General features: G+C 48.4%; 1 protein-coding gene across 1 annotated transcript in view; it reads left to right on the forward strand.

Moving 5' to 3' along the window:
• Positions 1–26,481, forward strand: part of EFNA3 (ephrin A3) — an 85,279-nt gene that overhangs the window by 16,318 nt on the left and 42,480 nt on the right. The window contains exon 2 of the mRNA XM_058160430.1: positions 8,910–9,057. Coding sequence (XP_058016413.1) covers positions 9,008–9,057 — 50 coding nt within the window. The 5' untranslated portion in view covers positions 8,910–9,007. The remainder of the gene's footprint in view (positions 1–8,909; positions 9,058–26,481) is intronic.

The following is a 26,481-nucleotide window of genomic DNA, read 5'->3' on the forward strand; positions in this document are numbered from 1 at the left end:
AATTGGGGGACTATCTCACCTTTGTGGAACAAATGAGGATGAAAGCCAGGGCAGCAGGAGGGGGAATTGGGAGAGAGAGAGAAAAAACAACAACAAGCAAAACCGGAGAACGTGAAGCTTGTGGAACTCTCCGCCACAAGGTGACAGGAGTTAGGGTGAATTTTAAGCCAAGGATTCCCAACTTTCCCCCCCATTCTTTGAAAGAAAGGGTCCCAACTTTTATTTCATTTGGAAGTTTTGGGGCCTGTTGTGAGGATTGGACAGCAATTTTCCAAGGGTCTGGAATCCTGCTAAATACCAGAAGCTGGGATGGCTCAGGGCAAGGAAAAAGCAGATTAAATCTACACCTCCAGACTTTGATCTTTGGCGCCAGGAAAACCCCTTCTTATCTGCCCCCTTTTTTTATCTTTATTAGCCCTATACTTAATGCTTCTTCTTCTTTTTTTTTTGGGCAAGGGTGAACGGGGGAGACAGACAGATGATCCGGGACTCCGGAGCCTATCATCCTATCTCTCCTGCCGATCTGTCGGGCGAGGAATGATGGGAGATTGGGTCAGCACATCTGGAACGAAGGGGGCGGAGTCTTCCTCTTGGGAGGCAGCTGTTTCTGCAAAAATGGATGAAAGGCTGATTGATTGATCGATCGGCTTGTGACCGCGATGGAGCCCGTTGCTAAGCGAGACAGTGGTTGAGGGAGTTGGCCACATTTCTCGCCAGAGTTGCTAAGTGGGTCTTTGCCGCGGTTAAGTTGGTCACTCCGGTTTGTTAAAGCGAAGCTGGCTTCCGGGTTTACTTGGCTTGTCGGAAGGGACTTCGGAGGTCATCTCGTCGAACCCCCTGCTCAAGCAGAATAATCACAGAGATGGAAGAGACCTCGGAGGTCATCTACTCCAACCCTCTGGTCAGGCAGAATAATCAAAGAATAGCAGAGATGGAAGGGACCTCGGAGGTCATCTAGTCCAACCCCCTGCTCAGGCAAGAAACCCTATAGGCCCTTTGTTTTTGGGGGGACACGGCAGAGTCGGGTTCGCCGTCCATCCAGCCCGGTTGCGGCTCACGCCTTCAGCCGGATGGACGCAAAGCGGGCACCACACTCGGTGACCAGGGCCGTGCCCCGTGCCGGTGGCTTCCAGCCAGGCTGACCTTGCCGGCCGACAAAAGGGAGGTTTTGCAAAGGGAGACAGGCAGTGCCGAAGTCGTTTCTGCCCTCCGGCACGTTTTGGCTGTCTGGCTCCCCGTTTTCTCCAGCCTGTCCCCCCCCCCGTCCCCCCGTCCCCCGCCTCTGGGCTAAGCCTGATGGACAGTAATCTCTGGCAGCCGGTTGGAAGCTTCGCCTGTCCAGCCTTGGACTTTATCTCCGGTTCTGCCACTTGCATGCTAAACCCAGTTTTCATTACCCCCAAGAGGAACACTAAAAGGCTGGCTTTATTGCATCCTCCCTCCGTGCGTGCGTGTGTGTGTGTGTGTGTGTGTGTGTGTGTATGCCTTGCTTGGGAGTGCATTTCCTTGCACAAAAAGTTTTTTTTATTTCTTTGGAAGGAAGGAAAGGAAAGAAAGAAAATAGGTGGGATGGAAGGAAGGAAAATGGGTGGGAGGAAGGGATGGATGGAAGGAAGGAAGGAAGGAAGGAAGGAAGGAAGGAAGGAAGGAAGGAAGGAAGGAAGGAAGGAAGGAAGGAAGGAAGGAAAAGGTGGGAGGGATGGATGGATGGATGGATGGATGGATGGATGGATGGATGGATGGAAGGAAGGAAGGAAGGAAGGAAGGAAAAGGTGGGATGGATGGATGGATGGATGGAAGGCGGAAGGAAGGAAGGAAAGAAGGAAGGAAGGAAGGAAAAGGTGGGATGGATGGATGGATGGATGGATGGATGGATGGATGGAAGGAAGGAAGGAAGGAAGGAAGGAAGGAAGGAAGGAAGGAAGGAAGGAAGGAAGGAAGGAAAAGGTGGGATGGATGGAAGGATGGATGGATGGATGGATGGAAGGCGGAAGGAAGGAAGGAAAGAAGGAAGGAAGGAAGGAAAAGGTGGGATGGATGGATGGATGGATGGATGGATGGATGGAAGGATGGATGGAAGGAAGGAAGGGAGGAAGGAAGGGAGAAGAAGGTGGGATGGATGGATGGAAGGAAGGAAGGAAGGAAGGATGGAAGGAAGGAAAAGGTGGGATGGATGGATGGAAGGAAGGAAGGAAGGAAGGAAGGAAGGAAGGAAGGAAGGAAGGAAGGAAGGAAGGAGAAGGTGGGATGGATGGAAGAATAGAATAGAATATTTTAATTTGTATACCGCCCTTCTCCCGAAGGACTCAGGGCGGTGAACAGGCAGATAAAATACAAACATACACAATAGTAAAAACAACCCTTAAAAAACTGGAAGGAAGGATGGATGGATGGAAGGAAGGAAGGAAGGAAGGAAGGAAGGAAGGAAGGAAGGAAGAAAAAGGTGGGATGGATGGATGGAAGGAAGGATGGAAGGAAGGAAGGAACGCTGGACTCCTTCCTTCCTTCCTTCCTTCCATCCATCCATCCTTCCATCCATCTAACCATTCATCCTTTCCACCCATTGTCCCTTCCTTCCATCCTGCCCACCTGTTTTTCCTTCCTTCGTTCCCACCCATTTTCCTCCCTCCCCTCCCCTGCCTCTTTCTCTCTGCCTCCTTCAATTTCCCTTCCTTCCTTCCTTCCTTTCTTTCTGTCCCTTATTTCACTTCCCCTGTCTCCAGCACCTCTCCCCCCCTCCTTCTCTCTCTCTCTCTCTCTCACACACACACCCCTTCTAAAAATTGCCTTGATGTTCCTGTCACGTGGGGGGAGTTTCCCCACCTGCAAACAGCTCCCCCCACACACCACAACCCACCGCAAATTGGTTGTCAGGGGAACTTATTAAAGTCAGGATCTACCTGCTTGGAAATGTGACTTCAGGCCGTGGTTTGCTTGCAAAAAACTTGGCTGCGGCCACCCTGCCTCTCACTGGGGGGCCGAGATCCCTTGAATTCTGCTACCGATTTGAATCCCTTTTCCCTAACATCACCCTCCCTCCCTCCCTTGCTCCCCCACCCCAAATCATCTAATTTTGCAGCTTTTTATGAAGTTTAGCATCGAGCACACAAGTCCGGCTCCCGTGCAAACCCTCAAAAATAGGATAATTCCACTAAAATAGGTTTATATATATATATAAAAAATACAGCCACAGCATTTCTGGGTTACTTCCATTCACTCAACCAGGACCCCTGAAACGATAACATCAAAATATACCCTTCTGAATTTTTGTGGGGTTTTTCGGGTGGGGGGGAAGGGGGCTTATTCCCAGAAATTGATTCTAATCAAATTAACCTGTTTTATGCAGCAATCTTTGCTTAGAAGGGTTGGAGGGGAATATATATATATATATATATATCGATCCGTTAAAATAAGAACTGCAATTCTTTCCCATCCGCTGTCATAGTTTTATCCTGCAAAGGCATTCTGGGTTTTTTTTCCTTCTTGCAAATTTACTAATTCTTCTGTTGTTTGCAATCCCAGTAGCACTGCCTGGTTTTCTATCCCTGGGAAACCGGCCTTAGCTTTCTGAACATCCTTACCTTGAATGCATGAAAATGGAGAGCAGAAAGCGAGGTGGGGGGAACAGCCTGCAGGAAGGAGAAAAATCATCTTTAAATGACTTTTCACCCCCCCCCCCGGGGCTAATGATTAGATAGGTAAGTTTTTTTAAAATAAATAAATAAATTTTAAAAGCCACAACAGCGGCAGATGCTTGCAAAAGAGCAGGGTATGGAAGTCATCTTAAATTGGACTTTTAAGCTCCACACCCTTTCAAAAAAAGAAGAAGAAGAAGAAAAAGGCAGAATTTTTCCTTTCCTGTTTTAGTGTTAAATTTTTTAGCATTTGAAGCATCAGACGGGTACACCGCGACGGTCATAAATACAGTCGCCAAAGCGGTTGAATTTTGATCACGTGACCGGTGGGGGCGGAATGCCACAATGGTTGTAAGTGTGGAAAAAAACGGAAAAACAGAATAAGAACAGAATGACATAGAGGGAAGGGACCTTGGAGGTTTTCTAGTCCAACCCCCTGCTCAAGCAGGTTAAAACAGAGGCGGAAGGGACAATGGTCGTAAGTTTGAAAAATGGCCCGTTTTTCAGTATCGTTGTAACTTTGGTCACTAAAACAAACCATTGTAAATCGAGAACTACCTATATTATTCCCCTAATTCTTGGTTGGAGCTACGGCGGAAAAACAAAACGTATTTTTTTTCTATTACCATCTGGAAACCTCGCCGTTAATTGGAAGAATCTGAGGATTTCTGGTGCGGACTTAGTTATATTACATTACATAATTACATTTCCCCAGGGCTAATGTCTTTTTTGTGTGTGTGTGTGTGTTTTGTTTTCTTTCCTTTTTTTCCTGTAAAACCGGAGATTTAAAATAAAACCAAACTTGGCTCTCTGGTAAGGAATTTGAGCTGATTCAGGGAGGAAAAAAAAATATATATTTTTTAAAGGTCTCATTGCATTTGGGGAAAGCGTCCGATTTGCAAAGAAGGAATTGAAAGCGTTTGCAATTACTAGAAAGGGAAAAAAAAAATGAGGAGAATCTTTGTTCTCGACAAAGATGCTTCTTAAATTATCTGTGCTTTAAAAAAAACAGGTTTTTTGCTGCTGTTGTTCTTTTAATTTACTGTTTGTGATGAATGGATACCAGGGGTGAAATCTGACAGGTTCTGGCGGAAATTTTGAGCAGTTCAGAGAACTGGCAAATACTACCTCTGGCTGGCCCCAGAGTGGGGTGGGAATGGAGATTTTGCAATATCCTTCCCCTGCCACGCCCACCAAGCCACGCCACGCCCACCAAGCCACACCCACAGAACCGGTAGTAAAAAAAAAAATTGGATTTCACCATTGATGGATACGTTTGTAAACTACAATAACAAATGAAATGACATAAACAAAACACCAAGTGACTCACCAAAAGCGTACTGAATCCGAGACCGCATTTCTTATTAGATTCAAGCAGACATTTAAAATAGAATAGAATAGAATAGAATTTTTATTGGCTGAGTGTGATTGGACACAGAAGGAATTTGTCTTGGTGCATATGCTCTCAGTGTACATAAAAGAAAAGATACGTTCATCAAATATAGAAATGAAATATAAAAATAATATAGAAGAAATATAGAATAGAATAGAATAGAATAGAATAGAATAGAATAGAATAGAATAGAATAGAATAGAATAGAATAGAATTTTTATTGGCCGAGTGTGATTGGACACAGAAGGAATTTGTCTTGGTGCATATGCTCTCAGTGTACATAAAAGAAAAGATACGTTCATCAAATATAGAAATGAAATATAAAAATAATATAGAAGAAATATAGAAATAGAATAGAATAGAATAGAATAGAATAGAATAGAATAGAATAGAATAGAATAGAATAGAATAGAATAGAATTTTTATTGGCTGAGTGTGATTGGACACAGAAGGAATTTGTCTTGGTGCATATGCTCTCAATGTACATAAAAGAAAAGATACGTTCATCAAATATAGAAATGAAATATAAAAATAATATAGAAGAAATATAGAAATAGAATAGAATAGAATAGAATAGAATAGAATAGAATAGAATAGAATAGAATTTTTATTGGCCAAGTGTGATTGGACACAGAAGGAATTTGTCTTGGTGCATATGCTCTCAGTGTACATAAAAGAAAAGATACCTTCATCAAGGTACAACATTTACAACACGAATGATGGTCATAGGGTACAATTTAATACTTAATGATACAACACTTAATGATAATCATAGGGTACAAATAAGCAATCAGGAACAATCAATATCAATATAAATCATAAGGATTACCAGCAACAAAGTTACAGTCATACAGTCATAATTGGAAGGAGATGTGCTTGGATTGTCGTCATATCAAAATTGCTATTCGCGGGGTGTTGAAGTCGTATATTTCCCCACCCTTGGCTAAATTTTAAAAGGTGGTGGATTTCGGTTCCCAGAATTCCCCAGCCGGGCTCGGGTGGGTTGCGGGGGAATTCTGGGAGTTGAAGTATCCATACCTCTTTTTTAAAGTTTTGCCAAAGGTGAGGTTAATTCTTTTACCAATCTTAAAGATCAAAGCAGTTCTTAAACCTTTCGCAAAACACCAGCGGGCTCTGCGGACCCCACTTATAGAATGTAGAAAATTTTCTCGTTTTATTAACAATTTCTTTATTTGGCTCAGGGATTGAATCGGTTTCCCTTTTAACCGGGTCCGGCAGTTTGCAAATTTGGTTAGCAAATGGCGACCAGAATCAGAGCAAAAGTTGGAGCTGAAATTTCCCCCCTCCCTCTCTCAAGATATTTGCAAGAAGTCAAAAACCACCTTTTAATTCAACTCCTAGGTTCAAAAGGGGTATTTTTTCCCCTGCCTTTTTTTTTTCTTGGAGATGCAGATTTCTTTAAAGGACAATGATCATTAGAATTGCAATCTGGCTTCCAATCAGATATTCTGGAATCCCAGACCTCCAGGCCATGGTTAATCAGGGCTCCCAAAGTTTTTCAAAAGTTTTTCAAAGAGGCTAAAGCTTTTGTCAAGAGGGTGTAAATTATCCCTGAATTGTGTCTTCCCCAAAGGGACAAATGGTCAGGGCCTCTTTGCTTTAAATGTTTGAGAATGGCTAGGAAGGGTATTAGGGGGGGGGGGAAGCTGGCTATTTATTTATATTTTAGTTCGGAAAGAAGGAGAGGAAAATAAAAAGAGGGTGGGAAAGAGGGGTCCCCCAGATTCTAAAAGCTAACCCTCGAAGTAATTCAAATTAAACCTGCAATTAAAACCAACAGTAGCTTTTCTCGCCTCCTCTCCCAATTGGGTGGGAATGGAGATGGATTGGGGAAGTTGTGGGGGGGTCCCATTCAAATTGGGCTTTGGTTAAATCCACTCGCTGCTTTCTGTGCATCTAATGATGATGGAGAAGCGAGTTTTGTGCCCCTCCGCTGAATTTGCTCACAGGACAATCTTGAGTTGTCTCTCCCCACTGGACAAACTCCCCAGGGCAGGGAATGTGGGTTTTAGTTCCCAGATTTCTCTGCAATGGGTTTGCTGGCTGGGGGATTCTGGGAGTTGAAGTCCACTTCTCTTAAAGCAGGCTGGCTGGGGGATTCTGGGAGTCGAAGTCCACCCATGGTAAAATGACTGAGCTCGACAAATATTGATCTAGTAAACAACCTTCTCTCCCAGAATTCTTAGCAACGGCCCAACTCGCCGGGGCCTTCTGGGAAATGATCCCCTTTCGCGGAGAGCTGTCTGCTCGACTCCCCAGTCTGTTGGACCACAACTCCCATCATCCCTTGTCTGGGTTGTCTGCCCACCTCCGGGGCGGTGGAGGGTGGGGGCGGGGGGAAGGCCAGATGAGCTCAAGATGCAATCCAGACTATTTGAGTGAAGGTTTAACTCTGAATATTGGGGGGGTGGGGTGCGTCAAGCTTGAATTTAGCCCAAAGCCATCACTCTTTCCATGGCTCCACCGGCTGGGGCTGATAGGCATTGTAGTCCAGGCCTAGTCTGCTTTTCCCGCCCCCCCAGCCAATCTCTCTTTCTCTCTTTCTCTCTCTCCTGCCTTAAAACGAAGCTCAACTGCAGGGTCTGTTAAATAACTTTAAAAAAAATATATTTACAAGCGTTCGGGGCTGATCTTATCCCCTTTGCAATTGTCCGCCACCTCTTCTGCCCCCCATCCCCGCCATCAAAGCCACCCCCCTCCCCTCTTTGCACCAGCCCTACAAGTGGAAGCCAGACGCTGGAGCAGCAAGAAGAGAAATCAATGGTGTGAATAATTTAACGGGGAGCCTGTGGGGTGGGTGGGTGGGGGGCGAGGGGCTGGACACACCAGGAGGACAGATTCACAGCCCCCATAGGGTCCAGGTCAGCAATGCCTTGATGGATCTCCCACTCCCCACAACAACCTCGCCCCCTCCGCCCCATAAACGCTGACATGCTAATGTATGGACTCTATATCTCTAAATTGAGTCTAGGGGAGCATTTCCTCCCAAGTCGACCCAGATTCCCCCTGGGTTGTGGGGGGGGTTTCTTAGCAGAGACATACACCCCCTCGCCCTGCAAACTCCTTCAAAGTCCTCAACGTACGACCACCACAATCGAACCCCCAAATGTATGCTGCCCACTAAGCGAGACATTTGGTTTTCCGCCCCGTTATACGACCTTTCGGTCTACAGTCGTTAAGGGGAGCACTGCACCCCCTCGCCCTGCAATCTCCTTCAAAGTCCTCAACGTACAACGTAGAAAGGGAGAGAAGAAAGTGAAAGAGAAAGAGGGAGAGAGGGAGAAAGAAAAGGAGAGATAGACGGGGAAGGAGAAAGGAAGAAAGAGAGAGAGAGAGAGAGAGAGAGAGAGAGAGATGTGGGAGAGAGAAAGAGAAAAAGAGAGAGAGAGAGGTGGAATTACCAAGGTAAGGAGAAGAGGTTAGAAATTTTCTTTTTCCCTTTTTCCCATCCCTCCATCCTTTCCTGCTTTCTCAACCTCCCCCTTTTCCTTGTTCTGTGCTTCATCCCCACCCCCACCCCCTCACCCCAATATTCGAAGCACCAAGGAAAGAGCTAGAAACAGCATCTGTGTAGGATGCTAATCTTAGTTAGTCTTAGCCAAGGTTAGTATTTTCCTGGCTTTGCCACCGAGATCTGAGAAATTTGGGGAGGGGGGGGGATTTTTAAATGCCAGTTTGCTGGTTCCTCGCCATATCCAAACACGATTCAGCTATTTGAGGGGGATTTGGACCTAACAAAGTATTGCAAATCCCGTTTTCTATTATTATTATTATTATTATTATTATTATTATTATTATTATTATTATTATTATTATTATTATTATTATTATTATTATTATTATTATTATTATTATTTTAGGAAAATCACCCCAAAAAGCAAAGATTCCAGAAATGGAAAACTGCCACGTTTGTCTGAAGTGGAATTTTCGTGGATCAGTTTGACCCGAGGGAAATGTAATGCTGGAAAACCTGCACACAATACAGATCAGGTTGAGCCCAGCCGCACGGTAAGTGTATATATATTATAATTCAACAGATTCTACGGATTTGGGAATTTCTGCTGAGTTAGAAACTTGGGTCTTGCCGATACAGAGATGGGAGCCTAGAGTAACGGTGCAAAAAAAAAAAAAAATCCTCTCTAGGAGTCTCCTTTTGTTGGTTGCAGGAGGTGTCCTGTGTAGAAGGAGGGTATGAAATGGGAATGGAGAGGTTAAACTATGCTGAATTTTTTTAAGGCTCCTTCCTCCCTTTTTTTCCTTTCTCGCTTCTTCGCTCCCTCCCTTCTTTTCTCCTTCCCTCCTTCCTCCCTCCCTCCTTCCCTCTCATTCCTCCCTCCCTCCCTCCCTCTCTCCATCTCATTCCATCCTCCCACTTCTTCCTCCCTCCCTCCTCCCACCCTTCTTCCCACCCTCCCTTCTTTTCTACTTCCTTCCTTCCCTCCTTCCTTCCTCCCTCCATCCTTCCCTTTCCCTCATTCTTATGATTGCCATGTGCAACCTTCCTGGCCAGCAAAATCATGGTTTCACTTAACGACCATAGTGATTTGGTTAACATCCCTGGAATGCTCTGAATTTTTTTAAGGCTCCTTTCTCTCTTCCTTCTTCTTCGCTCCGTCACTCCCTCCCTTCTTTTCTCCTTCCTTCCTTCCCTCCTCCTTCCTTCCTTCCTCCTTCCCTCTCCTTCCTTCCTCGCTCCCTCCCTCCCTCCCTCCCATCCACCCTTCCTTCTTTTCTCCTTCCTTCCTTCCTCCTTCCTCTCCTCCCTCTTGTCTCTTCCTCCTCCTCTCTCCTCCCTCCTCTCCTTCCTCCTCCTCCCTCCATCCACCCTTCCTTCCTTCCTTCCTTCCTTCCCACCTTCCTTCCTCCCTCCCTCCTCCCATTTCATTCCTTCCTCCTCTTCTTCCTTCCTTCCTTCCTTCCTTCCTTCCTTCCTTCCTTCCTTCCTTCCCTCCTTCCTCTCTCCCTCCCTCTTGTCTCTTTCCTCCCTCCCTCCCTCTCCTTCCTCCCTCCCCACCCACCCACCCTTCTTTTCTCCTTCCTTCCTTCTCACCTTCCTCCCTCCCTCCTGTCTCATTCCTTCCTCCCTCTCCTTCCTTCCTCCCTCCCTCCCTCCCTTCTTTCCTCCTTCCTCCCTCCCTCCTTCCCTCCCTCCCACCCTCCCTTCTTTCTTCCTCCCTTCCTTCCTTCCCTCCTTCCTTCCTACTTCCCTCTCATTCCTTCCTTCCTTTCTTCCTTCCTTCCTTTTGTACCTGGCCACGACCGACCCAGCCGGCTTCCTCTCTGGGCTGCCAAAGCAGCTGGCTGAAGCCAATCATTGATTTCTTAATTTAAGATCAGGCCAGAGGCCTCTGACACAGGTGACTCTCAACCGCCTTATTTAAGATTCATTTAAAGAATAATATATCAGCTGTCTGAGTCAGCGCAGGGCTGGTCAAAAATGCTGCTCTGTACATTAACGGAGCAATTAAACTGACCTCAAACATGGCGTTCCTGATTTATAAAGCTTAACTATCCCGCCGTTGTTTGGCAGAAATTGGGTGTTTCAGGGAGGGGTTCTCCCCCTAATCCCTCCTTTAAGGGATAACAGTTAGGTGTTCCTTGTGGTGCCCCATCCCGTAGGCTCCGCCCTGCCGCTTCTTTTGGACCTATCACCCGGCACAGCTACAACGGGATGCTATATTTGTAAGACAGGGGATCCGTCCAGTGCAGGATACAGTAGGACAGCCAGTTTGGCGCAGCGGTTAAAATGCTAGCCCAGAAACCAGGCGCCTGGCAGTTCTAGTCCTGCCTTTGGTTGGAAAGCCATCTGGGTGGCTTTGGGCCAATCACCAGGAGATGGTGATTCTAGTCCCGCCTTTGGCATGAAAGGCAGCTGGGTGGCTTTGGGCCAATCAGCAGGAGACGGTGAGTTCTAGTCCCGCCTTAGGCATGAAAGCTATTTGGTTGGCTTTGGGCCAATCACCAGGAGACGGTGAGTTCTAGTCCCGCTTAGGCATGAAAGCCAGCTGGGTTTAATACGTTTAATAAGTTTAATTCTTTAATACGTGGACCCACCACCCACCCGCCCCAATATAAAAATCGCGTTTTTATTATACGGAACAATTCCAGATTTTTGCGACGGCGATATTTATTCGGGGCATCTCCTCCTTCGGTCTTTTCCGTTTGCTGCATCTTCCCTTCCGCTTCTCCACCCGCTGCAGCAAAGAGGTTTTTTTCCGCTGTGTGCCAGGCGCAGCCCTGCACCCAGCGGAGCCATATTTCACCATTAAGGTAGAGTGTGCCACTTGGTCCAGCTCTTCTTGTGTCTCCTTCTCCCCCCTCCGAGCTCCTGTTATTTATGGCCTCATTTTCTCCTTGGCGCCACTGGCTGCCAAAGGAAGGCACCGGGCCCCACCTCTCTCCTGTCGTCTTCGTCCCCCCCCTCCCCACCATTTCCCTCCCTGCCTGAAGGATGCTAAAATTGCTAGATGGCAGGAGATTGGGGAGGGGAGGAGGCCAAAATGCAGACAATGGTTTTTGGGTTTTTTGGGGGGGCTGGGGGGGGGGTGCATGGAGACAGGGTTGTATCACGGAGGTGAGAGATGGGGGTGTGGGTGTCTTAGGGATGAAGCCTCTTCTTGGCCAGAATCGATTGATCGATCGATCAGAATAGAGCTGGAAGGGACCTTGAAGGTCTTCTAGTCCAGCCCCTCGGCTCAAGCAGGAGACCTTATCCCCTTTCAGACAAATGGTTGTCCAATCTTTTCTTAAAAACCTCCAGTGATGGAGGAAAGGAAGGAAAGGAAGGAAGGAAAGAAGGAAGGAAGGAAAAGAGGGGAGGAGGAAAAAGGAAGGAGATGGGGGGAGGGAGGGAGGGAAGGAAGGAAGAAAAAGGAAGGAAGGAAGGAAGGAAAGGAGGGGAGGAGAAAAAAGGAAGGAGATGGAAGGAGGGAGGGAAGGAAGAAAAATGAAGGAAGGAAGGAAGAAAAGGAGGGGAGGAGAAAAAAGGAAGTAGATGGAAGGAGGGAGGGAGGGAAGAAAAAGGAAGGAAGGAAGGAAGGAAAGGAGGGGAGGAGAAAAAAGGAAGGAGATGGAAGGAGGGAGGGAAGGAAGGAAGAAAGGAAGGAAGAAAAAGGAAGGAAGGAAATGAGGGAAAGAGAAAAAAAGGAAGGAATGAGATGGAAGGAAGGAGGGAAGGAGGGCGGAAGGAAGGAAGGGAGACAGAGTTGGAAGGGAGTATGGAGGTCTTTTAGCCCAACCCTCTGCTCATAACACACAAATTATTGTCTAATTTCTTCTTGAAACCCCTCAGTGATGGGAAAGGAAGGAAGGAAGGAAGGAAGGAAGGAAGGAAGGAAGGAAGGAAGGAAGGAAGGAAGGAAAAAAAGTGTAGCAGAATAACAGAGTTGGAAGGGACTTTGGAGGCCTTCTAGTCCAGCCCCTGGCTCAAGCAGGAGACCCTATCCCATTTCAGACAACTGGCTTCTTCAAAGCCTCCAGTAATGATAGGATAAAATATAGAATACGGAATGGAGGACTGAGCCAACTCCTGCCCATTTGCATATCCCCAGGTCATATTGGGGATAACTTTTAACCATAATTTGTTTAGAGGTGAGTTTTCTTTGCAGCAGCCCCAGGGCCCAAGTTTTAAAACTTCAGGCTTTCTAGCATCTCTCCATCAACAAACCTGGATTTCCTCCCCACCCTCCACCCCAATGCCTTTTGTGTGACTTTCTTAAATTTTTTTTTATATATATATAAATTTGGTGGCATTTCAAGGAAACAATACAGTTAACACCCATTTGCAGCCAGCCTGGGTTTTTGTTCATTGTTGCTTTTAAAAAGAGAAGCTGTTGAAGCTATATTCCCAAAAAGAAAAAAAAGAAAGAACGAGAGAGAGAGAGAGAGAGAGAGAGAGAAAGAGAAAGAGAGAGAGAGGAAGGCGAATTTTAAAAAGAAATAAAACGGAACCGAGAAATGGGAAGAAAGGAAGACGCCGTGGCAGCTAATTAAAAAAGGCAACACCGAAAGGAACAACACACAAAAGACGGATAGAAAAAGGAGACAAAGAAAGGAATGAAACGACACACACACACACACACCCAAAAGAAAAGAAAAGAAAATTAACAATATGACATCTTTGGTTTAAACATCAGCCTTTCGCTGACGTTTTTCTTCGCTCTGCAAATTCTCAAGTTAAATTTAGGATAACCGGGCTTCAGAAGATAGGTAGTCCTCGATTTACGACCACCAGTCAGCCCAACCTATCTGTCGTTAAGCGAGACAGTTGTTCCGTGAGGTTTGCCCCGTTTTACGACCACCGTTGGGCGAGTCAATCTCTGCGGTCGTTAAGTTAAGAACACGGTCGCTAAGCGAATCGGGCTTTCCCTGTTGTCGGAAGGTCACCAGAGGGGAATGGCGGGGATTCTGCGAAAACGTCATAAATGTGAATCCGTCGTCGCCAAACGGCCGAGTGTATAAATCACACGGCGGTGAAAATCTCTTTTTATCGCCTGAAAGGGGTTAAACCCGCTTTTATCCAACGCTATCCGCTATCCGTTGCATCCCGGAGCAGCTGAGAATATTTTTCCCAGCGTGGAATTGGGGATTTTAATCTTGGAATTCCTGCCGCCTGGATTTGCCAGCTCAGCAGCTCCCCGAGCCTGCAGGCGAGCAGGGTGTTTGCCGGCCGGCCGGCCGGCGCGTCAGCTGTCTGGCCAGCTCGCTCCCTGCAGAGCCGGCGGTTTTTCTGCCCAGCCGTTGCTCCTCCATCTCTCTTCACACTTGGCTTGGCATGTCCTTGGATGCCGGTAGCTGGCTGCCGGTTGGGTCCGCGATGGAGCAGCTGTCTTGCGAGGGGTCAAGCTAGAGGTGGGGGGGGGGCAGAGAACAGGGGCCGGGCACCGTCCAGCCCCCTTAGAGTGGCTAAGGGCCATCGGCAAGGGGAAGCTGCCCTTGGAAGGAGGGAGGGAGGAAGGAGGAGGGAGGGAGGGCAAAGGGAAGGAAGGAAGGAAGGAAGGAAAGGGAAGAGAGGGAAGGGCCTCTGGTGGCTCAGACTGCTAAGACAGTCTGTTATTAAACACAGCTGCTTGCAATTACTGCAGGTTCAAGTCCCACCAGGCCCAAGGTTGACTCAGCCTTTATAAGGTAGGTAAAAGGAGGACCCAGATTGTTGGGGGGGCAATAAAAGTTGACTTTGTATATAAATATACAAATAGAATGAAGACTATTGCTTGACATAGTGTAAGCCGCCCTGAGTCTTCGGAGAAGGGCGGGATATAAATGCAAATTAAAAAAAAAAAAAGGAGGGGAATGGAAAGAAAGAAAGGGGAAGGAAGGAAGGAAGTAGAGGGGAAGGGAAACAGAAAGGGAGGGAGAGGGGGAGGATGGAAGGAAGAGGGAAAGAGAGAGAAAGGGATGGAAGGAAGGGAAGAGAGGGGAAAGAGGGAAATGGTAGGAGAGAAAGGGAAGGGGAAAGGGAAGGAAGGAACTAGAGGGGAAGGAAACAGAAAGGGAGGGAAGGAAGAGGGAAAAGGGAATGGAAAGAGAGAGGAAGGGAAGGAACAAATGAACGAAGGAAGGAAGGAAAGAGGAAAGAGGGGAATGGAAAGAGAGAAAGGGGAAGGAAGGAAGGAAGTAGAGGGGAAGGGAAACAGAAAGGGAGGGAGAGAGGGGAGGATGGAAGGAAGAGAGAGAAAGAGAGGAAGGAAACAGAAAGGGAGGGAGAGAGGGGAGGATGGAAGGAAGGAAGAGGGAATGGAAAGAGGAAGGAAGGAAAGGGAAGGAAGGAAGTAGAGGGGAAGGAAACAGAAAGGGAGGGAGGGAAGGAAGGAAGAGGGAAAAGGGAATGGAAAGAGAGGAAGGGAAGGAAGGAAGGAACGAAGGAAGGAAGGAAAGGGGAAAGAGGGGAATGGAAAGAGAGAAAGGGGAAGGAAGGAAGGAAAGAAAAGTGAAAAGGAAGAGAAGAGGAAGAGAGAGAAAGGGATGGAAGGAAGGAAGAGAGGAAAGAGAGAAAGGATGGAAGGAAGAGAAAGAGGAAGGAAGGAAGGAAGGAACTAGAGGGAAGGAAACAGAAAGGGAGGAGGAAGGAAGAGGAAAAGGAATGGAAAGAGGAAGGAAGGAACAAATGAACGAAGGAAGGAAGGAAGAGGAAGAGGGAATGGAAGAGAGAAAGGGAAGGAAGGAAGGAAGTAGAGGGAAGGAAACAGAAAGGGAGGGAGAGGGGAGGATGGAAGGAAGAGAGAAAGGAGAGGAGAGAGAAAGGGATGGATGGACGGAAGGAAAGAGGGAATGGTAAGAGAGAAAGGAAAGGGAAGGAAGGAAGTAGAGGAAGGAAACAGAAAGGGAGGAGGAAGGAAGGAAGGAAGGAAACAGAAAGGGAGGAAGGAAGAGGAAGGAAGGAAGGAAGGAACGAAGGAAGGAAGGAAAGGGGAAAGAGGGGAATGGAAAGAGAGAAAGGGGAAGGAAGGAAGGAAAGAAAAGTGAAAAGGAAGAGAAAGAGGAAGAGGAAGGAGTGAGACGGAGGGAGGGAAGGAAGGCTTCGTTGATGGACAGGCGTGGGACCTCTTTGTGTTGAGTTGTGCTTTGCCTTGCACTGCATTCTTTTTGCAAGCCCTCAACAACCCACCCCCTCCGCCCCATAGAAGGTGGGTCTGGCCAGCTGGGGGGGGGGGAGCAAGGTGTAAGAGGGAAGAAGGGGGAATCGCTGCCAGAATGGGAAACAACCCAGACAGCCACTGAAATGGAGATCCACAGAATTCCGCTGCTATTAAAATCCAAAGTGGAAAAGCTTCCCCCCTTTGCTAATCCTTTGTGTGTGTCCCCCCTCCCTCTCCAGAACTGGTTTCCATAATCCCCTCCGAGCCAGGAGCCAGGAAGTTGGGGAGGGGGGCAAGAAAGACACCCCCTCCCTTATTTTGCATTGCTTTGCCCCTTGCAGTTCTGTCCCCTTCCTCTTACAGCCAGCCACTGGAATCCTATAGTCTCGTTCCAAGTTAGGATCGGAGGACTTCAACTCCCAGAATGCAACAGCCAATCCTACAAGGCTCGGGGGGGATTCTGGGAGTCGAAGTCCACCCAGGGTAAAAGTTGCCGAGCGGTGAGCGACATCACTCTAGATTAAAAGTGTCGCTTTAAGTCGAACGAAACGAGAAACTTTAGCGAGGACCGAGAGGGACTGGCGGTGGTCTTTGGGATATTTCAAGCTGCCAGCCACTCGGAGGTGCCCTTTCTTGACCGACTCCATTCCGTACTCCCTGCCCCATGTAGACACCCACCCCTCTCCCACTGTTTTTTCTTTCTTTGTAGAGGTACAGGAAGTCTTTAACTTATGATCACAGCTGAGCCCAACGTTTCTGTGGGTAAACAAGATGGTAAGTGAGTTTTGCCCTGTTTTACGACCCTTCTTGCCACCGTTGTTAAGCGAATCACTGCAGTCGGTAAGCGAATAACACAGCGAAGCGCATCGGGCTTCCCCATCCCTCGACTGACGACTAAAAGCGAGGCTGAAACAGCTGAGCGAAACATTTGTTGCCAGTTTTTGCCCCATTTTACGACCTCGCCTGCCACCGTCGTTAAGCGAATTGCTGGCGGTCATTCCATTCATTGCGCGGTCGTTAAGCGAACCCATCTTCCTCCATGGACTCAGCTCGTCGGGAGGTTGCAAAGGGGGATCACATGACACACACCCCCGGGACCATCATAAATACGAGCCGGTTGCCGGTGTTGATCACATGACCACGGTTATCTTGTAAAAGGGGGTCGTAAAAGTGTGAAAAACATTTTTTTTCCCCAGTGCCGTGTTCACTTCGGTTATTCAACGAACGGTTGTAGGTCGGGGACTACCCGTATGGTACGAGAAGGACCGATGCCGTTTTCCTCGGTTCCGGGGTGCGAAAAATGACCGTCTCGTCTTTCATCCCGCCCGTTCATTGAATCAAAACTGAGAATAACCCAAGCCTGTTGCAAGCTTTAAACCAGATTTCCCCCCCCCCCCGAGACAGGATTCTAGATCTTAAAGCTAGCCCGGAGTAGCTTTCCCGGAGATCTCTGGGGGATCTCGACGGAGCACGGTAAAAACGTTGTAGCGGCGAGACGCTGAACGAAGCCGACAAACCAGAAAGGCCTCATCCAATTTTCATGAAAGAGCGCCGGGTAGTTAAAAAAAAAAAGTGGTGGTGGGGGGGACCGGAAATAGAACCGTGGGGAGGGGAGAACCTCTGGGAAATAAAGCTAAATTATTTGATTGAATCTTCCATTTTGCCTGGATGGGAGAGGAGAAATCTATCTTCTGGGTCCAGAGAGAGAGAGAAAGGAAAGATTTCTTATTCAAGGTTGGCTGATCCTGCGCTAAAATCATTTTGCAGCGCGTTGTGTTGCTTCCGCACCAGCTGGATGGCGCACACATCTGAACGGGGGAGGGGCTTGTTTTGGGGAGGGGGGGGGAATGTCTTGAACCCCCTGTGGGCGGGTCAAAAGGAAAAGAGACACACACCCTTTTTAATCAGGTTTGGAAAAATGAAGAGGAATGGGAAGAAAAGCGTTTTTGAGACTTAAGAATAGAAGAACGGAGATGGAAGGGACCTCGGAGGACTTCTAGTCCAACCCACTGCTCAAGCAGAATAACAGAATAATAACCGAATAGCAGAAATGGAAGGGACCTCAGAGGTCTTCTAGTCCACCCCTCTCGTAATCAGGTTTGGAATGAAGAGGAATGGAAATGGGAAGAAAAGCATTTCTGAGAATTAAGAATAGAAGAACGGAGATGGAAGGGACCTCGGAGGTCTTCTAGTCCAACCCCCTGCTCAAGCAGAATAATAGCAGAATCACGGAGTTGGAAGGGACCTTGGAGGTCTTCTAGTCCAACCCCCTTTTTTAAATTGGCTTTGGAATGAAAGAGAAATGGAAGTGGGAAGAAAGCAGTTTTGCTTGGAAATGAAAAAAAAGAGACCCTCCTTTTCATTTGCTTTGAGATTAAGACTAGAAGAACCAGAGTTGGAAGGGACCTCGGAGGTCTTCTAGTCCAACCCCCCCACCCCCACGGCTCAAGCAGAATAAGAACAGAATAACGCCGACGGAAGGGACCTCGGAGGCCTTCTAGTCTAACCCGCCCTGGCTCAAGCAGAATCACACAGCGATGGAAGGGACAACGGTCACCAGTGTTAAAAAAAGAAAAGAAAAGAAAAAAACAGCCCCCACCCCCCGAGTCCCATTTTTTCAGGGCCGTTGCAACCTTGGGACGGTCACTAAACGAAGCGTCGTACATCCAGGACTACCTGTTTATATTTTGGCAAGCGTTTGTTTGTTCGTTTTGTTTTGCATGCCGGCCAGCCTTCGTTTTTTTTGCAAAGGTTCCTTTTTTAACCCATTGCCAGCCTGGGTGTAAATTGGATTTTTGTCCTCTTCCCATCCCATCCCATCCCACCCACCCCGGCCACAACCCTTTGAGCTGAGAGGAGGAGACGGTGCCCAACCCTGCTTGCTGCCAAGGCCTCTGCGCCCCCCCTCCCCTCCCCAAGCCCGCCCACCCACCCCTCCCCATGGTGCGATGCTCCCTCCTGTGTCTTCCAACGCCCGCTGTATGTTTATTTATTTAATGAATAATTTATCCCCCTCCGCTTGGCAAGCTCCATTAACACGCCCCACTCACCAGGGCTTCCTCCAGCTGCAGAGTTGCCCCCCCCTCGCCCTCCCCCCCCCCTCTCCGAGCCATGATTTATTGAACACTGTCTATGCACTTATACGAGGAACTGTCACAGGAAGCCATGGTTAAATATTAAGAAGGCCGGGAGGAAGGGAATATATATATATATATATCTCACACACACCCCAGGTTTCCCCATTCTCCCCTTGAAAACCTCTAAGACACCCCCCCTCCTCCTTGCAAAGGAGAAATGTCACACAGTCCTCGGCTTAACGACCAGAATGGAACCCCGGAATTTCCGAGACGGTCGTTGAGTGAATTTGGCTCCTTTTTTTTTTTTTTTTTGAACCACCGTTCCTGCGACCGTCCTTAAGCGAGGTGACGCGGCCTGCCGCAACGCCGCATCCTAAGTGCCGCGCCTCCCCCCCCCCATGACGAATCCGGCCCCCGTGTTATGACCTTCCCGGCTGCCGTCGTTAAGCGAAGCGCTGCAGCGGGGTAAGTGCGTCGTTGAATGGTCGCTAAATGAACTGGGGTCACCCGATTCTCCCCCGCCGTCTGGCAAGCTGAGGCCACGTGGAAGCCCAATTCACTCAACAAACCCATTTCTCCCAGGCAGGAGGGATGATTAAAAACGGGGCGAAATTCACTTCATGCCCATCTCATTCAGCGACGGGAATGTGGGGTGCCGTCGTTGTAAGGCAAGGACTATCCATTAGGCATTGTGCAGGGCTTTTCGACAGGGTTTGTTGCATTGATGTCCTGATCCGCAACAGGGTCTCGGGGCGGGCACCCTGCCAACATGAGCCTGGCATCGCTTGGCAAGCCCCATTTTTTCTCCCTCTGCTTGGCGTTTCTCCCAGGTGCTGGCATGTGGGAACGCAGCCGCCTGCCATCAGCTCCGGGGAAATGAGTCAAAGCCGAAAAGCAACAAATCGCCACCCCCTCGCCGTGCGCAGAGCCAGATCCGAGCGGCCACGTTGGTGCCCAATCGATGGGCACAAGGGAGGTGAACTGGGATGGGTCCAGGACCTGGCATGGCAGAGGAGACTCTGGACCACGCTGGCATTTGGTCCCCAATAATTCTTCATGAACCGTTAACCGGTATTTTTTCCGCAATCTTAGAGGCGCATACATAGGTCAGGTCAGTTCAGTAACAGAGTTGGAAGGGACCTTGGAGGTCCTCTAGTCCAACCCCCTGCTCACGCAGGAGACCTGTACTGGGGGATTCGAACCGCCGGACCGCCGACCTTTCTGATCGACAAGCTCAGCGTCTTAGCCACTGAGCCACCTAGTCGGATTCCAGTGTCCCGGCGTGACATTTCCCCTACGTGTCTTTTCAGGTGGTCCTCGATTTAATGATCGAGCCTCAGCTCTCTGCCACTAAGCGAGACGTCGGTTATAGGAGTTGTGTCCCTTCGCGTGACCTTTCCTGACGCCGTTGTTGGGTGAATCCGTCCCCCACGCTGCCCGCATGGCACCAGCGGCGCACACGACGGCACACGTCGCACAGCCCTGTCTATGTCTTCGCAAAGGCGCCCTCTCTGTACAGGGAGAGGATCTATTTCCGTACCGTCAGGCACGGGAAGAGCGGGGTTTTCCCCCTCCCGCGCGCGGGTGACAGCGCGTGGCAGAAGGTGGCGACTGGCACGCCGTGGCAGACAGAAAGCGCAGTTCCCAGCTTCCTGCCTCCGAAGGCAGCCCTTGCTCTGTCTTTCACCATTCCATGGAGCATGTGCACACATGAACAAACATACACACACACACACACGCACACACATAGAGCCTTAGTTTGGCCAGCAGCCAAGAACTCGTCCCTCCCTGGCACTGCCCGTTCTCGCATTCGGCACTATCTGTGCCGTGAGCCTGCCACGGTTCCTGACGGCTGCGCCGTGGGCGGGAAACAGGGGGGTGGGGGTGGGCTCAAGCTTGTCCCTGGGGAGAAGCCAGTGGGGGGGGGACGCTGCCAAGCCTTTGCTGCTGGAACAGCCATCCGTCCATGGTTTTGGCAAACTCATCCGCTCGACATGGCCGCTGAACGATGGATGATGGGTGCTTGCCGCGGCACGTCCGTTCAGCGGACGACCTTGATGAGCGTCGCGTTTTCCCGCGCCATCGTGCTTCCAAACCACAGATGCCGAGTTCCTGCGGGCTACCGTGGACACCTAGTCCTTGACCACAATGGCGACCCTCCCCTAATTTCTGTTGCTAAACGAGACAGTGGTTCAGGGAGGTTTGCTCCATTTTACGGCCAGAGCGGTTAAGTGAATCGCTGCAGGATTAAGTTGTTCAGTGAATCTGGCTACCCCGTTGCGTCCCGCCATCTGTCTGTGCTCAAACAACTGGAGTGATTCGCTCAGCAACCGCGGCACGAAAGGTCATAAAACAGGGCCAAACTCACAGAACAACCGTCTTGTTTAGCGACAGAAATTTTTTTTAGGCCGTAAGTCGAGGATCGCTGGTACGATATTTTTGCTGCGTTCCTGGAAGGTTGAACTTCATTCCAGACATGAAAGGAATCAGACCCGATTTTCACGTTGATATCGCAACGAAGGAACGCAGATTTTTCTGCCACTTTCTTATTTATTTATTTATTTGTTTTTGTTGAATTCAGAGAAGATTTTTTTTTTCAGAAGCTGATGTAGTTTTTGTGAATTCCGGACAGCACTTGTGTTATCGGGAGCTTTTTGAAGTATTTGAGTTGTTCAGTTGCGAAGTCTGTTAACTCTTTCGGCACAAAGTTTGCGAAAAGTTCCCTTAAACTAACAAAGGTTAATTAACAGATTAACAGAGTTGGAGAGGGACCTTGTAGATCATCTAGTCCAACCCCCCCCCCAAGCAGGAGACCCTACATCATTTCTGACCGATGGCAGTCCAGTCTCTTCTTGAAAGCCTCCGGGGATGAAGCTCCCACAACTTCCGAAGGCAAATTCTGTCCCATTGAATATAGAATCACAGAGTTGGAAGGGACCAAGTTGGAGGTCATCTAGTCCCAACCCCTACACGCCATTTCTTGTCAGCTGTCAGTTCGGTTTAATTTTCAGGTCTTTTTTGCGACCTCATTCCCTGATATTTGGCATTTAGAAAGGAATTCGGCCTTTTTAAAAAAAACTTTTCAGGTCCTTTCGTAAGCCCCGATTGTCAGTCCCGTCCTGGTTTGTGGGTTTGCCTCAGGGTGCAAGACGATAGCAGCGGTAAAAAAAACGTTCGGAGTGGATGTGCGTTTCTGAAAATGTGACTTCACACACCCGCTGGAGGCAGTCCTCGACTTAACGACCGCACCGAGCCCCTCCGCATTCCTGTGGCTTACGTCACACGTTACTAATAGGACAATACTGGAAGAAAAAAGAAGTACCTACAATAGAAGAATGGATATTGAAAGTTGCCAATTTGGCTGAGATGGCGAAGATATCAGCCTTTTTGAAAGACAATACGCAAGAAAGATACTTAAAGGAATGGAAAAAATGGATTGACTATATTCAAAGTAGATATCAGACTAAGAGTTATCAGACTGTTTTTGAATGATTATGATGTATTATTTTTGATTGTTTTCGGGGGAAGTTAGGAATTGATGATTGTAGGGGTATAATTAAGTTGGGACGAAAATTTTTTAGCATATGTTTGTTTTATTTTTAACTACACCTTGTGCTCGTTCCGGGAAGTCGGGGGGGGGGGAGGGGAGGGGGGGGGAAAGGGGAAAAAAAATTTTTAGTAAAACTTTTTGAATTAAAAAAAAAAAAGAGAGAAATTAGATTTTCTTTTACAATTCTTTGAAACCTAACTGATCTTTCTCGGGAACCAGGGAGACAATTCGCCGGTCAAAGACCCCCCGGACCTGCTAGTAAGGACCCCCCCACCTCCGGAGAAGTGAACGAAAAGGGGGGACCCCCCAAATTTCTTTTCCCCCCCCCTCCCCGTTCCCTTACATCCCCAATAAAAGCTGCTTTTCAACTTCAGCACCTAACCTGGCACACCGCAGGTTAACGGCGCAGCTGGTTCCCACATGTTCCCACACCACCAAATCATGTCAGGCGGGCTTCTCTCCCCCATCCGATATCCCCTCCTCAATCCCCCTCCTCCTCCCCCTCCCACCATCAGCCCTTTAAAGTGTGTTTTTTTTTCCCTGTGTTGCATTTTGTACACTTCACTTCCCCCAGATGAATAATTAATGGATGTTATTTTTATGTTTTTTTTTTCTTTCTTTCTTTTTTTTTTTTGGGTAGTTCGGGGTTGTTTCGAACACCTCCCTGCCCATCAATTCTCGGCTGGCGTGGGGATCATTTCGGGGTTGTTTTTTTTTCCTTCCTGGGGGGGGGGGGCTCTTCTTTGACCTACACCCCCCCCCCCATACCCCCTCCAGCTAGCAAAAAAAAGGGGGGTTTCAGCGGTTCGTTTAGGGACCGTCCGAAGTTACAACAACGCCGAAATTAAAAAGCGACCTAGGACCCTTGTTCACACTTAACGACCGTCGGCGTTCACGTGATCAACATTCGGACGCCTCGGACTTACGACGGTGGCGGGCGTCCCCCCCCCCGGGGCCGCGCGATCCCCTCTTGCGACCGTCCGACGAGGGAGGGAGCCGGATTCACTTAATGACCGGGTGACAAACTTATACGACTCTGCGGTGATTCACTGAATAGCCACGCTGGCAATAAAAGGGAGCAAAACTCACAGAGGTCTCGCTTTTCAGCAGAAAAGTTGGGGCTCAATTAGGGTCGTGAGTCGAGGATTAACTGTACCGTGGCTGAGCCCAGAATTTTCCATTGCTAAGCGAGACGGTGGCTAACTGACTTTCGTCCCATGTTACGACCCTTCTTTGCACAGTTCTTAAGCGAATCACTGCAGCTGTCAAGTGACATGGTCATTAAGCGAATCCAGACTCCCTATTGACTTGTCAGTAGGTCGCAAAACAGGATCACATCACCCCGGGACACTGTAACTAGTCATACGTACGAGTCGGTTGCTGAGCATCTGAATTCCGATCACGTGACCACAGGGATGCTGTAACGGTCGTAAGTGTGAAAAAAAAAAAAGGCCCTTTTTGGGGGGGTCACTCAACGAGCCGTTGTAAGTTGAGGACTTCCTGTGTCGGTATCTCCTCTTTTTCAAAACCTCCCCGCTCCGATATCTGCGATCTTCCCAACTCGTAGATCAAATTGAGCCCGAAAAGTTTGTGCCAACTTTCGTGATTACATTTCCCGACGAGGCAACAAACCCAGGTTTGTGCAAAAAAAAAAAGAGCATCTAACTCGGTTAAGGGACATAATTCGTTTTCTGGGGCTGGCAGGGAAAATCAACGCGCCTGCGAGCCCACGAGAGGCGGTTCGAGGGAGAGGCTAAACCGCGGAAAGTTGACCCTCGTTTGGCACCGTTTAGCCTTAAACCGGGTTTGGTTGTGTGTGTGGGGGGGGGGGAGTGTCACAACCCAAGATTGGAAGCTGGCCAGGTGAGGGTGTCGGAATGGCAACAGGGTTCAAAGCCCCGCCTTCCTCGGTCAAGGAACCTTGGCGTGGCCTACCTCGCAGGGTCGTTGTGGGGGAGAGAAATCGCCTGGGAGGGGGAGGAAAAAAACCAACAACACCAAAATCTTCCCTGAAATTTGGGCTTAAAAGCAGGACACGCCTATGAGATTCATACACAACAAAGCCATTTTTTTAGCCATTAACCTTCGACACGACCATTCCTGCCCAAAATGGTCCTCCGAAACGCCGTTAACGGGTTTGACTAAACCCGGGTTAGTTTCGAGTTTGGAGATGAATGACCAGAGGAATGTGTGAAGATAGGAGGAAAAGGAATGCCAGTTGACTCATTAAACATACCCACGTAGGCACAAACACATACGGGCATACGGGCATACGTGGGCGTGTAATTTCCCTTTCCTGTGACTTTGAACTTGGCATGCGGCCATACCTGTTGAAGGCTCTCTAGGGGCTGCCCGCTGTCTCTCGAATTGTGCAAGCCGGGGATGTGGCTGGTGGGAGGGGAGGGGAGGGGAGGGGCTGGGGAGGAGGGGGCTAAAGAGCCCGCAGGGCCTGGCAGAGTTTGTCTTACTCATCCTTTGGCAGGTTGGATCAAGTTGTCAGCTGCGGATCAGGAGAAAACCATGGAATGGAAAGAGGGATTTGAAGGCAATCAAACAAGTGGGGTGGCCTGACCGGGGGGGGGGGAGCCTGGGGGGGGCAGCAGGAGTGGGAGGGGGGAGATATTAAATCTAGAGGAAGAAAGGAGGGAGGAAGCAAGGAGGGAAAGACAGATGGATGGAAGGAAGGAAGAAGGAAGGAAGGAAGGAAGGAATAAAATAGAATAACAGAGTTGGAAGGGACCTTGGAGGTCTTCTAGTCCAACCCTCTGCTTAGGCAGGAAATCCTACACCAGGAATGAAGGGAGGAAGGAAGGAAGGAAGGAAGAGAGGAAAAGAGAGAAAGAGATAGGCAAAGAAGGAAGGAAAACAGACAGGATGGGTGGATGGAAGAGAGGAAGGAAAAGAAAGCAAGGAAAGAAAACAGGGAAGGAAGGAAGGAAAGAGAAAAGAAAGATAGATGAAGGAAGAAAGGAAGGAAAAGAGATAGATGAAGAAAGGAAGGAAGGAACAAAAAGAGAAAAAGAAAGAGATGGACAAAGGAAGGAAGGAAGATAGACAAGGAAGGAAGGGAAAAAAAGGGGAGGAAGGAAAACAAAAGGAAGGAAGGAAAAGAGAAAAAGAAAGATGGATGAAGGAAGGAAGATAGACAAGGAAGGAAGGGAAAAAAATAGCAAAGAAGGAAAAAGGAAGGAAGGAAAAAGGAAGGAAGGAAGGAAAAAGGAAGGAAGGAAGGAAAAGGAAAAGAGATAGACGAAGGAAGGGAAAAATAGCAAGGAAGGAAAACAGAAGGAAGGAAAAGAGAAAGAGATAGATGAAGGAAGGAAGGAAGGAAGAAAGGAAGATAGACAAGGAAGGAAAAAAGATAGCAAGGAAGGAAAACGGAAGGAAGGAAGGAAGGAAAAGAGAAAAAGAAAGAGATAGATGAAGGAAGGAAGAAAGGAAGGAAGATAGACAAGGAAGGAAAAAAGACAGCAAGGAAGGAAAAGAGGGAAGGAAGGAAGGATAATAGACAAGGAAGGAAGGGAAGGAAACAGAGAGAAAGGGACATGAAAGAAGGTAGGAAATGCATCTGCAATATAATTGGCCAGAGGTTTGGGGATTGCTAATCAGTGCCAGGCAAGATACACATAAAAGCCCTCCTATAATAATATTTTAATTGAGATCAGCCATTTGTCTGCCTTCATAAAGGCCTCGCCTGACCCTGCTGGTTCCAGGCAGCCAAAAAAACGGGGAGGAGACCCTGCCTGCCCCCTCCCCTCTGTTTCTTACCCGAAGGGAAAGCTTTCCACCGGAGGCCACAGCCCCCCCCCCCCCAAAAAATAAAAAAAATTAAACATTAAAAAAAGCAGCTTTAAAAAAAACTTCTCTCTTGCGCAACTGGCAAGGAAAGATGATAATCTTAAGAAGGAAATAAGCTGTTAATTTAACCGAGAAAGTTGATGCCAGCAACCACAGTCCAAAGGCGAAGCTGGCACGGGGCGTGTTTGGGCAGGGCAGGGCACAAGGTTGGGTCATATTAGGTGGAGTGAGGGGGGGATGAGTCAGTGGGTCGGACAACAGCCAGCTCCGAGGAGGAGGAGGAGGAGGAGGAGGAGGAGGAGGAGGAGGAGGAAGAGGAAGCAAACAGTTCTCGTAGGTTGTGCCAAATAAAACAGCGGTTGAAGCAAGAGGGCAGAAGGCCTCCTGTGGAGAAGATTTTAATTTCAGAGGAGCAGAATAGCGGAGGTGG

The sequence above is a fragment of the Ahaetulla prasina genome, chromosome 17, assembly GCF_028640845.1.
Source record: "Ahaetulla prasina isolate Xishuangbanna chromosome 17, ASM2864084v1, whole genome shotgun sequence".
Taxonomy (NCBI): domain Eukaryota; kingdom Metazoa; phylum Chordata; class Lepidosauria; order Squamata; family Colubridae; genus Ahaetulla; species Ahaetulla prasina.